Consider the following 12,510-nt stretch of genomic DNA (forward strand, 5'->3'; position numbering starts at 1 on the left):
TCTTTTGTTTACGGACAGAGTAGCTGCCAGGAAAGAGAAGTGACTCAACAAAAGACACTTGGCAAGCCAATGGCAGAGCTAGAGCTAGAACTTGGGACCCTGACTCTCAATCCAGTGCTCTTCCCCACCCCAACCTGATTTCCCTGAAGACCCCTGCATTCATTTCATTCACTCTCTTCTGCTGTTCAGAGAAAGAACACACCTAAAAACATGGGCAACTGACCCAATGTGAAACAGTTTAGGAGTGAAAAGTCAAACCATTTCACAGGAAGTGTCCACACATCTGCAGAGTTGAGGGAGGTGGGCAGGTGACTGATTCAAAGGGTCACCGTGACTCCTGACATAACTTCTGGTCCCAGCCCCTTCTCCAGAAACCCCCTTTTCTATTCACCTGTGGACACCAGAAGCCTCACCCAAACAAGGAATGCATCATTCTCTATGTACACCTTTCATGGTCCTACCTCTGGGCCTTTGCTTGAGCTATTTGCCTCGAGTCCCACCCTCCTGCTGTGCATCTGTGAGAAAACCTCTTATTCTTTAAGGCTCAGATTAAATGCTACTTTTTTGAGGAGAGCAAAATCACTTGGTGACCATCCAGCAAGCCCCAGAGGCAAAAACTCCTTATCTGAGGAATTTAGAAGGGAGCAATGACCACCTGGTGACCATCAAACAGGCCAAATTCCTTATCTGGGAAAATTAGAAGTAATTAGACTTCCCTATCATTCAAAGCAGGCATCTGGTCCCAGATTTCTTTCCCTCCAAATTTATAAGTAACTAGAATTTCTACACATCTCTGGAATGGCATGCTGAAACTCACTGTGCAACCCTTGCTGACGTTAAGGCACCAAAACATCTACAGATGTAATCATGTATCATGACCTATGTGGCCAGTATGGTCCAAATTGCCCTTAAGCTTCTGCCTTAAGGTCCATAAATGCTCCTAAGGAAAATCCACCGCAGTGCGCTCAGTCCTCTCTCACTGAGTGCCCTGCTGCACCCTTTTGCAGAGTTCTTTCTTTCTAATAAACTTTCCTTCTTCAAATCTATACTGTTATCAGTCAATTTTTCTTACCAACACTCAAGTCAACCAACTCCTCATGCTGGGGCTCTGACACCCTTCCTGGCATTTTTTTTCCTGAAGTCTCCAGACAACCAACTTCCTTCCCGGTTATTATTTCTCCCCATCTTGATCTTCCAGGATGTACTGTTTGTGACTCTCTTTCCTTATTTGCATTATAACTACTTGGGAACAGGTCTTACTCCCCCGGTGAAGATCCTAAACTCCTTTAGTTGGAGTCAGTCATTGTTTGTCTTTTTTTTTTTTTTTGAGATGGGGTCTTGCTCTGTCACCCAGGCTGGAGTGCAGTGGCCCTATCTCTGCTCACTGCAACCTCCGCTTCCTGGGTTCAAGTGATTCTCCCACCTCAGCCACCAAGTAGCTAGGATTACAGGCATGCACCACCACACCCAGCTGATTTTTGTATTTTTTTAGAAGAGATTTTTGTATTTTTAGAAGAGATGGGGTTTTGCCATGCTGGCTGGTCTTGAACTCCTGACCTCAAGTGATCTGCCTGCCTCAGGCTCCCAAAGTGCTGGGATTACAGGTGTAAGCCACCGTGTCTGGCTTGCCTTTTCTTTCATTCAACAAACATTCACTGAAGTGCCTTCCATACATTAGGTATCACGGTCCCGCCTTTGGAGCACTGATACTTTATGGGAACACAGGGAAGCAAAGGGGGCTGAGAGAGGCTCACACAGACCATTGCAGGGGCTATGGCAGCCCAAAGTCAGAGCACTAATCCACTCATGCAGGGGTGGGGGAGGCTGTCAGGAAAGGTGTTAAAGGAAATCAGAATATTTTACCCCAAAATATATTTTTTTGACATATTTTGACATGGCTGTCAGAGAGCCAGCAAAAAGAGGTAGCTCTGCAAAGCTGTCTTTTGTGCAGGAGATTTGTATTTGTAGAGAAAAATCTGCATTGATGCAGCCAGGTTTTCTCTGAGGCTTTCCCTTGTCTAGATCTAGAAAAGATTAACTGACAGTCTGACACCTTTAAAGGCCTAAAAGAAACATTTACCATCTATTCTCTCTGAGGCTGCTACCTGTGAGCTTTCATCTAAATAACAAGAACCCTTTGCTAGCCAAGCCTTACTTTTCTCCCTCCCATAACGTGTCTTGCTGCTTAAAATCTGATTTACCACTATAACCTGTCTTTGGCCATCCTCTGAGCCCCCACTCTTCTGTAACCTCAAGATGGTATAAGCTTCTGCACCCCATTGGTTGGGTCTTCATTCTGAAGGCTCCCATGTCACATAAAACTATGATTGAATAAATCTGTTTGCCTTTTCTCCTATTAATTTGCTTCTTGGCCGGGCGTGGTGGCTCATGCCTGTAATCCGAGGAGGCCGAGGCAGGAGGATCACTTGAGGTCAGGAGTCTGAGACCAGCCTGGCCAACATGGTGAAACCCCATCTCTACCAAACAATACAAAAATTACCTGGGCATGGTGGCATGTGCCTGTAGTCCCAGCTACTCGAGGAGGCTGAGGTTGAAGGAGTCTTGAACCTGGGGGCAGAGGTTGCAATGAGATTGGGCCACTGCACTCCAGCCTGGGTGACAGAGTGAGACCTTGTCTCAAAAAAAAAAAAAGAAAGAAAAAAATTTTTGCTTCTTGTCAGTAATTTTTAGGGAAACTTCAAGGACAAAAGGGAAACTTTCCCTTGGCCCCAACAGCTTCCTAGAAGTTACATCTAAATGGAAGCCCTGATGATGTTCACCTCTCTCTATCTCTTGCAGCTAAGTACCTGGAATATCCTAAATGCCTCAAAGAGTAAATGATCATAACATTTCAGAATATCTTTTCATTTAAGGTTCTCAGGTAAAATTCCCTCCCATTATTGGTCAGATTCTCAACCTACCTCCCCAGTACCTACAATAAAAGTGACCTTTTGTTTCAGCTCTTTAGTTCAGCAAGGAGAATAATGGCTGACAATTTTCTTGATACACAAACTGGTCTGGAATGCATTTTTCCAAATAAGCAACACAGCCTGTGGTCACGTCATCCTGATGGGGCTGCCAGAGAACAGTTGTCATACAAGTCCTTCCCATTTTTAGCATGTCTGTCACCCAAAGGGGGCCCAAGACACAGGAGCCCCTTCTGAAGGACCCCGTTTCCAGAGTTGTCAGCTCCTGCTCCAGCCACAGGAGGGGAAAGTGAGGGGGCTGAAGGGGAGGTGTGGGCAGCAGCCCTTTTCACACAAATGCCAGCTCTCAAGGGGGAGCGAGCCCCAGGCCACAGCCTGTGCACACCCATGGAGAAGGGGCTTGTGCCAGGAGGGCAGGAGGAAGGGAGGGGACAGGAAGTGGTACACTTGGGGTCTGGAGGCCCACCAAGAAAGGAACACCAAGTTTCAACAAGCCTGGCTTTCCAATCAACATAATCTTCAGTGTTGCCAGCTACTCCACTCCTATCCTGCCTTAGGAAGCAGGAAGCGTATACCCCTAACCTTACTCGGAGATCCGGCACCGTGCGCACTTCCTATACACACAGGATCCTGGAATTGGGCCGGGATGATGACTCAACACTGACGATAAGGATGTCCCCGGGTGCCTTGGGTTGACTTAGAATGTTTATAGAATTGTTCCTGTGTCAGAAATGTTTAATTCTTTTCAACTAGCCACTTCACCATCTCTTCTATTCCTTCCTCAACCTGTTCCAGGGCCAGGCAAAGCCTTTGCCAGGTATTGCTGCTTTCCTACAGCCCTACACAGCAGCGGGTGACCCCACATATGGAGCCTTGGCACATGCCAAGCACCAACTTCCATGAATTACCTCACTGAATCCTTATGACTGCCCTACAAGGGATGGACTGCTTCCACTCCTGCTTAGCATGTGAGAGGTTAAGTGGCTTTCTAGCAAAAGGCTAAGCCTGATTTCTTATAAACTGCCCCATGCTGGCTCACCCTCAGTGATCCCCACTCCTGATGTGCTGGCCCACCCATGGGCCCACATGTGCTTGGCTGGAGCTGGAAGTCTGGCCTAGTGTGTCTCAAGCCTCTGTGCTCCTGTGTCCCCCAAGCATGCCTCTATTATTGCCCTAGTGATATTGCTAGGCTCCTCCTTGTTTTGAGGAGCCTTGAACTTAGGGTTCTCAAGAGGAGAGACAAATGACCTTTGTATTCTGCCCAGAGGCTGGTACCTGCAGGCCTTATTCATAGACTGAATAACTACAGCCTCAAAGGGAAACTGAGGTTGCAAGCCTAAGGGTTAAGCACTATTTACTGTGGACATCATACATACTAGATACTTAATAAATGGCTTGGAGACATCTTCAGGAACTCAATCTGGGTCTAAGGAAGTTCTAAAAATATTCTCAGTTCTAGATCACCCAAGATGGTGGCTCTATAGCTTCCGTTTATAAAGTGCTGACCATGTTCCCAGGATCATAAGCCCTTGTACTCAACCACTCTTTAAGGTAGATGCTATCATCTCCATTTTACAGACGAGGAAACTGAGTCTCAGAGAGGGGAAGCAACTCCCAAGTCACTAGACTGTAAGAGGTGGAGCTGGCATTCAAACCTGGTTGCTTCTGAGAAGTTGCCGAAAGTCTTTGACTTTCGCAGTAGTCAACAGCATAGCCAAAATCAGAATTGTGATTTGTTTAGTTGCTAAGTTCATTTCTCCAAAAAAATTTTCAGGTCTCAAAACACCCTAAGGCTACCTTTGTCCAAATGCTGCACTCTTTGTAGCTGACCCAGAGAGAAGATGGTACACTCACCCCAAAACCTGGCATGGCTATTCGAGGATACCCCATGTCAGTCAGGGCCCCAGGAGACCTGCATTCTCCTCTCCAGAACCAAAACACCTTTGTTTCATGGCAAACAAAGGCCCCGTGCTCCCACACAAACACGAGACAGGACAAAGACCTGACAGAGCCGAGCACTAGCAGAGCACCATGGGTTATGGAAACAAAGTGCATCTTACATAAAAGCAAACCACACCACACCAAAGCCTGGTGTTCTCAGCTGTGTTAGTCAAAGCAAACTGAGGGTCATCTCTAAGGCATACATGGGATGTGAGGAAGGTCTGCCTTCTCAGAGGCCCTTGCAGCAGGCCAGGAGGCATTCAAAGTAGAGATAACTTCCGAATGACCTCAAGTGGCCAGATATAACCTGTCCTTTCCCTCCAACTGTATCCAGTCCTGGCACCTGAATTCATGTCCCCCCATTCCCTCTGGGGCCATCTCTTTGCTCCTGAGGCAAGCAAATGGTCTCACCAGCATTCACTTGGCCTCCGTAGATGGACCAGGGGCGAGACGTGCAGCCCACCCTGCCAAGTGAGACGCCAAGTGCACACGCAGCATGCTGCAGTCCTACCTGGCTCCCACCTCTCCGAGCAGCTTTCCTCCCCGCCTGCTCGCCACCTCTATGCCGCTCTGTCTGCTCAGCCTCACTTCCTGGAAAAGCGCTACCCAGGGGCTTGCCGGGCCGGCTCTCCTCAGGGGTGTTGAGATCTGAGAGTCTCTGTTCAGTACTCAGGCACCTGACCACGTCTGAAGGCTTCAAGCAGCTCTTCTTAGAGATCTTGGGTCCACCAGGGCCTCTTTCGCCTGCCCCCCTCTCTGCTTTCCTCTCATATTGTCCACTCTCTTCGCGCCATGGCTGCCTCTTGCTCTGGCTGCTAAAGGCATCACTAAGCTGGGAGATGACACTATCAGAGCTCCCCAACGGCAGCTGCAAGAAGCTATCTTGGTGGATGCCTGAAGATGGCGTGTGGACACCACCGTCTCCATTCATGTGAAGGGAGGCCTGGGAAGTGGGTGCTAGGGAGTAGGTTTTGTGTGGGGAAGGTAGGGCCAGTGGAGAAGCTACTGATCGTGGGGAGGGACGATCTGACCAACTCAAATGGGGGAGGCTGAGAGACAGGGAGGGACTGGCCCTCGGTGACAAGGCGAGGTGGTCAGTGTTATAGATAGAAGCCTCTGGCAGAGGAGGCAAGGGTGGGGTCAGGGCCAGAGAACGCCTGCCTGGGACCCCCACCGTCAGTGAGATCCACTCAGAGGTGACAGCGTGCATCTCGGGGGACAGGGCTCGGCGGGAGTGGGGCAGAGATGAGGGGGCTGGCGTGATGAGCTTGCTGTGACTGGAAAACTTAAAAAGAAGAAGAGAGAGGAAAACAAAAGAAAGAAGCAAAAGGTACAAGTGTCAGCATAAAGGAAAAAGAAGGAAAATAATCACAAGGGGTATATAAAGAGGAATGAAATGGAGAGGATGAGCAAGGACACTCTGGTGCCCAAAAAGGAAATCCTCAGGTTACATCTGGGGAGAAACCAGGATGGGTGAGTGTGCGTTTGAGCATGTGCGAGCGTGATCCTCATGTGTGCAGGCAGGGGGTGGAGGAAGCAGTGAGAGGTGTGGAGATGGGGAGAGGTTCCCATCAGAGTAGTGACGGATGAGGCCGCCCTGCTTTGCAGAATCAGATTTTCAAAGGGACACATTGGAAGCTCCCCATCCCAGCCAACCCAGCCCCTGTGCATCCAGATCCCTGACCCGGAACCATACGGGGAAAGGTGGCCCCACACTGCCATGGCCCTTCCCTGGGGTTTTATTTTCTCTGGGAGCTCAGCAGAGTCTTCCAGAGAGGAGTATGAGTAGTGTACTAGTTTTGTTTTACAATCACTCTTGGCTACAGTCAAGTGAAAAATGTAGTTGAGTTCCCTGCATCCTTACAAAGAAGAATGTCCCGCTCCAGTCACACACTCTGTCCTATAAGACAACAGGATGCGGCTATCACTGTCCAGGAAGCCCTGGGTCAGCCCGTTTAATGCTTTCTGCCAAGAACCCTCTACTGGGGTCAGTGATGAGCAGGTGGCAGAGGAGGAAACAATTAGAGGACCAGACAAGAGGTACCAAGAGGCACCATCTCAGGGTCAACCTGGGCCCCCAGGTGCTACTCTTGTTCCTCTGCCAACCTCCTTACAACATACATGGTGGTTTGGCCAGGCTCTTTCACAGGAATGTCACCCCCACCGTGTCACCCTGAACTCAAGGTTCTGACATTTTCTTGGCTTTGGGAAAGTGGGGATCAGTTAGGAATAGTTTATATTTCTAAACAATTTGTTCATAATTAATTTGTTCATAATTAATGTTTGGGAAAGCCAACATCTTATTACGCCTATAAACCTAAATCCTTTCAGCCCACTGAGACTGAGATGCTGTAAGTTACTTGTTCCAATCACCTGGTTCCAGTGAATGCAAATAATACTTCGGATCTGGTCTACATGGCTGATGAGAAGGTGTAAGTCTCTCTTTCAGCCTTTGTCTTCTGCAGGTCATCTTTGGCCAAGATGACTGAGGACCACATTTGGACCATGGGATTTATGACACAGTGGTGGTACCCACACCAACAGCTTCACCCAGGAGGGACCAACTGATAAAGGCTCTTGTTTCTCTATTTCTCTTTCCCTAGTCACCAGAGCAATTACTTGACTATTCCTTTTCCCCTGAGATATATCTTCAACCAAGCACTGGAAAAGGTCATTTGTATGCATAAAGACAAAGTCCAGTGTACAGTCTGCTTTCCTGCAGTTTTTTTTTTTTTTTTTTTTTTTTTTTGAGATGGAGTCTCGCTCTGTCATCCAGGCTGGAGTGCAGTGGCATGATCTCGGCTCACTGCAACCTCCGCCTCCCGGGTTTAAGCGATTCTCCTGCCTCAGCCTCCCGAGTAGCTGGGACTACAGGCGCCCGCCACCACACCTGGCTAATTTTGGAATTTTTGGTAGAGATGGGGTTTCACCATGTTGCCAGGCTGATCTTGAACTCCTGACCTCAGGTGATTCACCCGCCTCGGCCTCCCAAAGTGCTGGGATTACAGGCGTGAGCCACCACACCCGGCCTCCTGCAGACAGTTTTTAATTGCAGTGCTCAAAAACCTTCCCAGAGAGGCTGTGTGCCATCAGCACTGTTGACTACAAAAATTCACATGCTGAGTATGAAAACCAGTGAGGAGAAGCTTAGATACCTGTGGGCTTGCAGTGGCACTGCGACTTGGGGAGGAGGAGAAAGGCAGGTCCATGTAATCCACAGGGTTTTTCACCAGTGGTCGCTTGATCACATCCACGTAGGTGATGGGGAAGATGCCTTGTCGGGATGTCCCCGGGATCCTCCCTTCGTACCAGTTCTCATCTACCTGCCGGAGCAGTGTGATCCTCTCACCCTGGAAGACACAGCAAAGAGAGGGTCCTTGTCCTAGCATGCCTCTGCATGCCTGGGGCCTCTGCCTGCATGCTTCAATGTCCTGCATTGTTTACCACATCCTTAGCTCAGGAAAAACCTTCCCTGCTGAACCTGGAGGGAATTAACACCACTGGGATGAGGATGCTAATGGCAGAGGAGCTACCTTGATGCTGGGAAGTTCAGCTTGGTTCTTTAAGTATTTTAGTAAAGGAGAACATCAGATTTGTGTCCCTAAGCCAGGGAACAAATGTAGTGTTTTTGACTCATTTAATGTGAAACAGATACCCAATCTTCATTTCTAAGGCAAAGATTTTGGAGGGTTTCACTTTTTCTTTCTTTTGTAGCATTATAGATACTTATAATGTATCATTATAGAAAAATCAGAACACAAACATAAAGCAGAAAACAATCATCACCCATCACATAGTCATTTGGGGATAAACACTTAATATTTGGCATATGGACTCCCCAGATTTACTTCTATGCATGTGAATTAAACCTGCATATATTTTTTCTTATAAAAATTGAGTATGAACTGTGTTTCCCTTTTCCAACTTGCTTTTTAAAAAATACTTAATAGCACATAGTAAACCTCCTTCTTTATCAAGAAATAGAATTCTAGATTTTTAATGGCATTGCATAGCTTAATGGACCACTGCAGGGTATTCTGTCGCACACACATATACTGATTTAATTACTGATCCCCTGCTGTTGGGCAATTGGGTTGCTTCCAGTGCTTTTTCTAACAATGTGCTCACTTCCCTCAGTCCTCAATAAAATCAGTAACTTAGTAACTTTAGCAAGCCAGAGAATTTTGCCATGTAGAGTGTTTGGATTCTGGAAAGAACAACTTCTCTGCACAATGTAATTATGTTCTGAATAAGCATGATGGTGATAATAATAATACTGGCATCTCCTGTTTACTAAGCACCAACAAGATACCATGTGTCATGCTGGGGGCTTCACCTAAGTTGTTTCACCAAAGTCTCTTACAACCACCTAGGAGAGAGCCATCTATCTTCATTTTTTTTCTATAAGAAAATGGTGGCTTGGAAAAAGTATTTAACTCCCACATTCTGCGTAGTTGGTTTGTGCCTTTTGGGTTCAAAGCTTTTCAAACTTCTCCTGGTATCAATGGACCTGTTTTTTCCACTAGGTCACACCAATATATTGTAAAACCCAGTGGCCAACACAATGCATTATCACATCATTAGTTGGTAAGTGTTGGTTGAAAACAGCTTATAAAAGATGTCTAAGACTCCAGAAATACTATGTTTAATCAGTGAGCTCAATATAGTTAAACCCTGATATTAGCCTAGGGTTTATTTTAAAAATACCTTACCTCAGAAAATTCTCCAATTGCCCTTAATGCAATTCTTTTTTTTTTTTTTCTTCAGTAGAGATGGGGCCTTGCTATGTTGCTCAGGCTGGTCTTGAACCCCTGGCCTTAAGCGAGCCTCCTGCCTTGGTTTCCCAAAGTGCTGGGATTACAGGCCTTAATGCAATTCTTTTTTTTTTTTTTTTTTGGAGACCTATTGCCCAGGCTGGAGTGCAGTGGAGCGATCTCAGCTCACTGCAACCTCTGTCTCCCAGGTTCAAATGATTCTCCTGCCTCAGCCTCCTGAATAGCTGGGATTACAGGAACCCACTACCATGCCCAGCTAATTTTTGTATTTTTAGTAGAGACGGGGTTTCACCATGTTGGCCAGGCTAGTCTCAAACTCCTGACCTCAAGTGATCTACCCACCTCGGCCTCCCAAAGTGCTGGGATTACAGGCATGAGCCACCGTGCCCAGCCCTTAATGCAATTATTGATTGGCATACTTCTCTTAAGGGTACAGACAGCACCCCCAGACTGGGGTGTGATAGCAACACCACGCTTCCCCACATAGCTGCGCCATCCAAGAGAGCCCCAAAGCAAGGCATGAGAAGTGCAGCTTACCTTTCTGAAGGACATTTCTACTTGTGTATCACCATTAAAGTTAAACTTAGCAATAGCTTCTCCATATTCCAAAACCTGCACTGGTGTCAACTTTTTGGGCTGTGCCTTCTCAGCAGGAGGAAGGAGCTGAGAAAGGGAAAGAGGTAAAAGAGAACAAGGGAAGAGAAGAAAGCAGGGAAACAAGAGGAAAAGGAGGAAACAAAACATAAGCATTTGGTAAATAAATGGTGCTTTGGGCACGGTCAGGCTTTTCCTTAGAAAGAAAAGAGGCTGCGGTACCTCGATGTAGGTGCGTGGGAAGATTCCCACCCGGCCGTGGTGTTCTCCTTCATACCAGTTCTGATCAATTTGCTTATAAATGTAAACAATATCTCCCTTCTGCAGAGGAAGCTCCCTGTTGACAGAAGGTCAACGGCATTTTAGCAGATGTTTCAATATGTGTAAGATTAAGACACTTCAGTTTTGTAGCAAAAGGAGACTTTTAAGTGGGGTCAAAGGGTACAAATTCCAGAGAGGGGCCTCCATATTTGGAAGTAAGAACCCCACTATTCAGGAAATTACATCACATTTGGCATTTTTCCACTCTTTTGCAGGATGGATGTTAACATTCAAATTGACTAGCCCTTGAAAGTGTTCAGAGGCCTTATTAATTTGTTGTGGTTTTCTAAATGCATTTTTTGTGAATGTTGTCTTATGCTCAGAATATTTATGCAACACAGAGCAATGCACTCAGCTGCCTTAACTGATGTTTGTTAAACAAAACGTCTCCTGGATACCTTCACTATCCTCTTCTATGCCCTAGCAGGGCATGCCTTCGTTGCTTTAAATTGCCCTCAAATTATTTGTGATATATTGATATCCTTCTATCATTCCATCAATTTCACCATTTGTCCACCCATCCATTTTACCATCTATCTTTGTATCATCATGCAGTAGAAAGGTTCTGAAGTTAGGCAGATCTGGTCCAAAACCCAGTTCTGAAATTTAGTAGCTCTGGGACCTTGGACACAATACTTAATCTGAGACACTGTTTCTTTAGCTGAACTTGGAGCTAACTCAGAGTTGCTGGAGAATGCTTCAACAAATTAAAAATAAACAGTTAGGATGGTGCCTGTTGTACAGGTAGGTAACACTCAATAAATGTTAATTCCATTACTTTTTTTCATGAGACGGTCTCATTCTACTGCCCAGGCTGGAATGCAAGTGGCATGATCACAGCTCATTGCAGCCTCAACCTCCTGGGTGCAAGTGATCCTCCTACCTCAGCCTCCTGAGTAGCTGGGACTATAGGCATGCACCACCATGCCTGGCCAATTGTTATGTATCTTTTTGTAGAGATGGGGTTTTGCTGTGTTGCCCAGGCTGGTCTTGAACTCCTGGGCTCAAGTGATCCTCCTGCCTCAGTCTCCCAAAATGCTGAGATTACAGGCATGTAGTCACTGCGCCTGGCCTAATTCCTTTGCTTTTAAACATGGAAAAGTGATGTTGGAAAGAAAAGTAGATTTTCCTTCAAATGCTCTTTGTACCCCTTTGCAACGTTTCCATATCCATTCCTTTGCTTGCCTTAATAATGATGATGTTATTATTATTATTATTATTATTATTGTTTTTTTTTTTGAGACGATGTCTCACTCTGTCACCAGGCTGGAGTGCAGTGGCACAATCTCAGCTCACTGCAACCTCTACCTCCCAGGTTCAAGCAATTCTCCTGCCTCAGCTTCCCGAGTAGCTGGGAGTACAGGCGCCACGCCTGGCTAATTTTTTGTGTGTTTTTTTTAGTAGAGACAGGGTTTCACCATGTTGGTCAGGCTGGTCTCGAACTCCTGACCTCAAGATCCACTTGACTCGACCTCCCAAAGTGCTGGGATTACAGGTGTGAGCCACCGTGCCTGGCCCAGATTATGTTAATTTTTAACCAGGACTCTTTAAAAAAAAAAATGAGACAAAGGCAAATTTTAAACAAAATGAAAAAAGAAGGATAAAAATTATAACCTTTTCTTTTTTTTCTTTTCTTTTTTTTTTTTGAGACAGAGTTTTGCTTCTGTTGCCCAGGCTGGAGTGCAATGGTGTGATCTCAGCTCACTGCAACCTCCGCCTCCCGGGTTCAGGCAATTTTCCTGCCTCAGCCTCCCCAGTAGCTGGGATTACAGACATGCACCACCAGGCCCGGCTAATTTTGTATTTTTAGTAGAGATGGTGTTTCTCCAAGTTGGTCAGGATGGTCTCAAACTCCCGACCTGAGGTGATCCGCCCGCCTCAGACTCCCAAAGTGCTGGGATTATAGGTGTGAGCCACCGCGCCTGGCCCTTATAACTTTTTCTTGAATTAAA

General features: G+C 46.5%; 1 protein-coding gene across 50 annotated transcripts in view; it reads right to left on the bottom strand.

Annotated features, from left to right (window-relative positions):
- SORBS1 (sorbin and SH3 domain containing 1) overlaps positions 1 to 12,510 on the bottom strand; it is a 250,086-nt gene that overhangs the window by 19,364 nt on the left and 218,212 nt on the right. For 30 of the 50 annotated variants that reach the window (XM_055093192.1, XM_055093190.1, XM_055093191.1 and 27 more), the window contains 4 exons: positions 10,460 to 10,574; positions 10,181 to 10,306; positions 8,024 to 8,218; positions 5,380 to 6,153 (listed from right to left, as the gene is read on the bottom strand). In XM_055093192.1, the coding sequence (XP_054949167.1) occupies positions 5,380 to 6,153; positions 8,024 to 8,218; positions 10,181 to 10,306; positions 10,460 to 10,574 (1,210 nt within the window). The remainder of the gene's footprint in view (positions 1 to 5,379; positions 6,154 to 8,023; positions 8,219 to 10,180; positions 10,307 to 10,459; positions 10,575 to 12,510) is intronic. The other 20 variants (XM_034931185.2, XM_057298960.1, XM_034931184.2 and 17 more) reach the window with 1 other exon arrangement.

Source organism: Pan paniscus, chromosome 8 (genome assembly GCF_029289425.2).
Source record: "Pan paniscus chromosome 8, NHGRI_mPanPan1-v2.0_pri, whole genome shotgun sequence".
Lineage (NCBI taxonomy): Eukaryota > Metazoa > Chordata > Mammalia > Primates > Hominidae > Pan > Pan paniscus.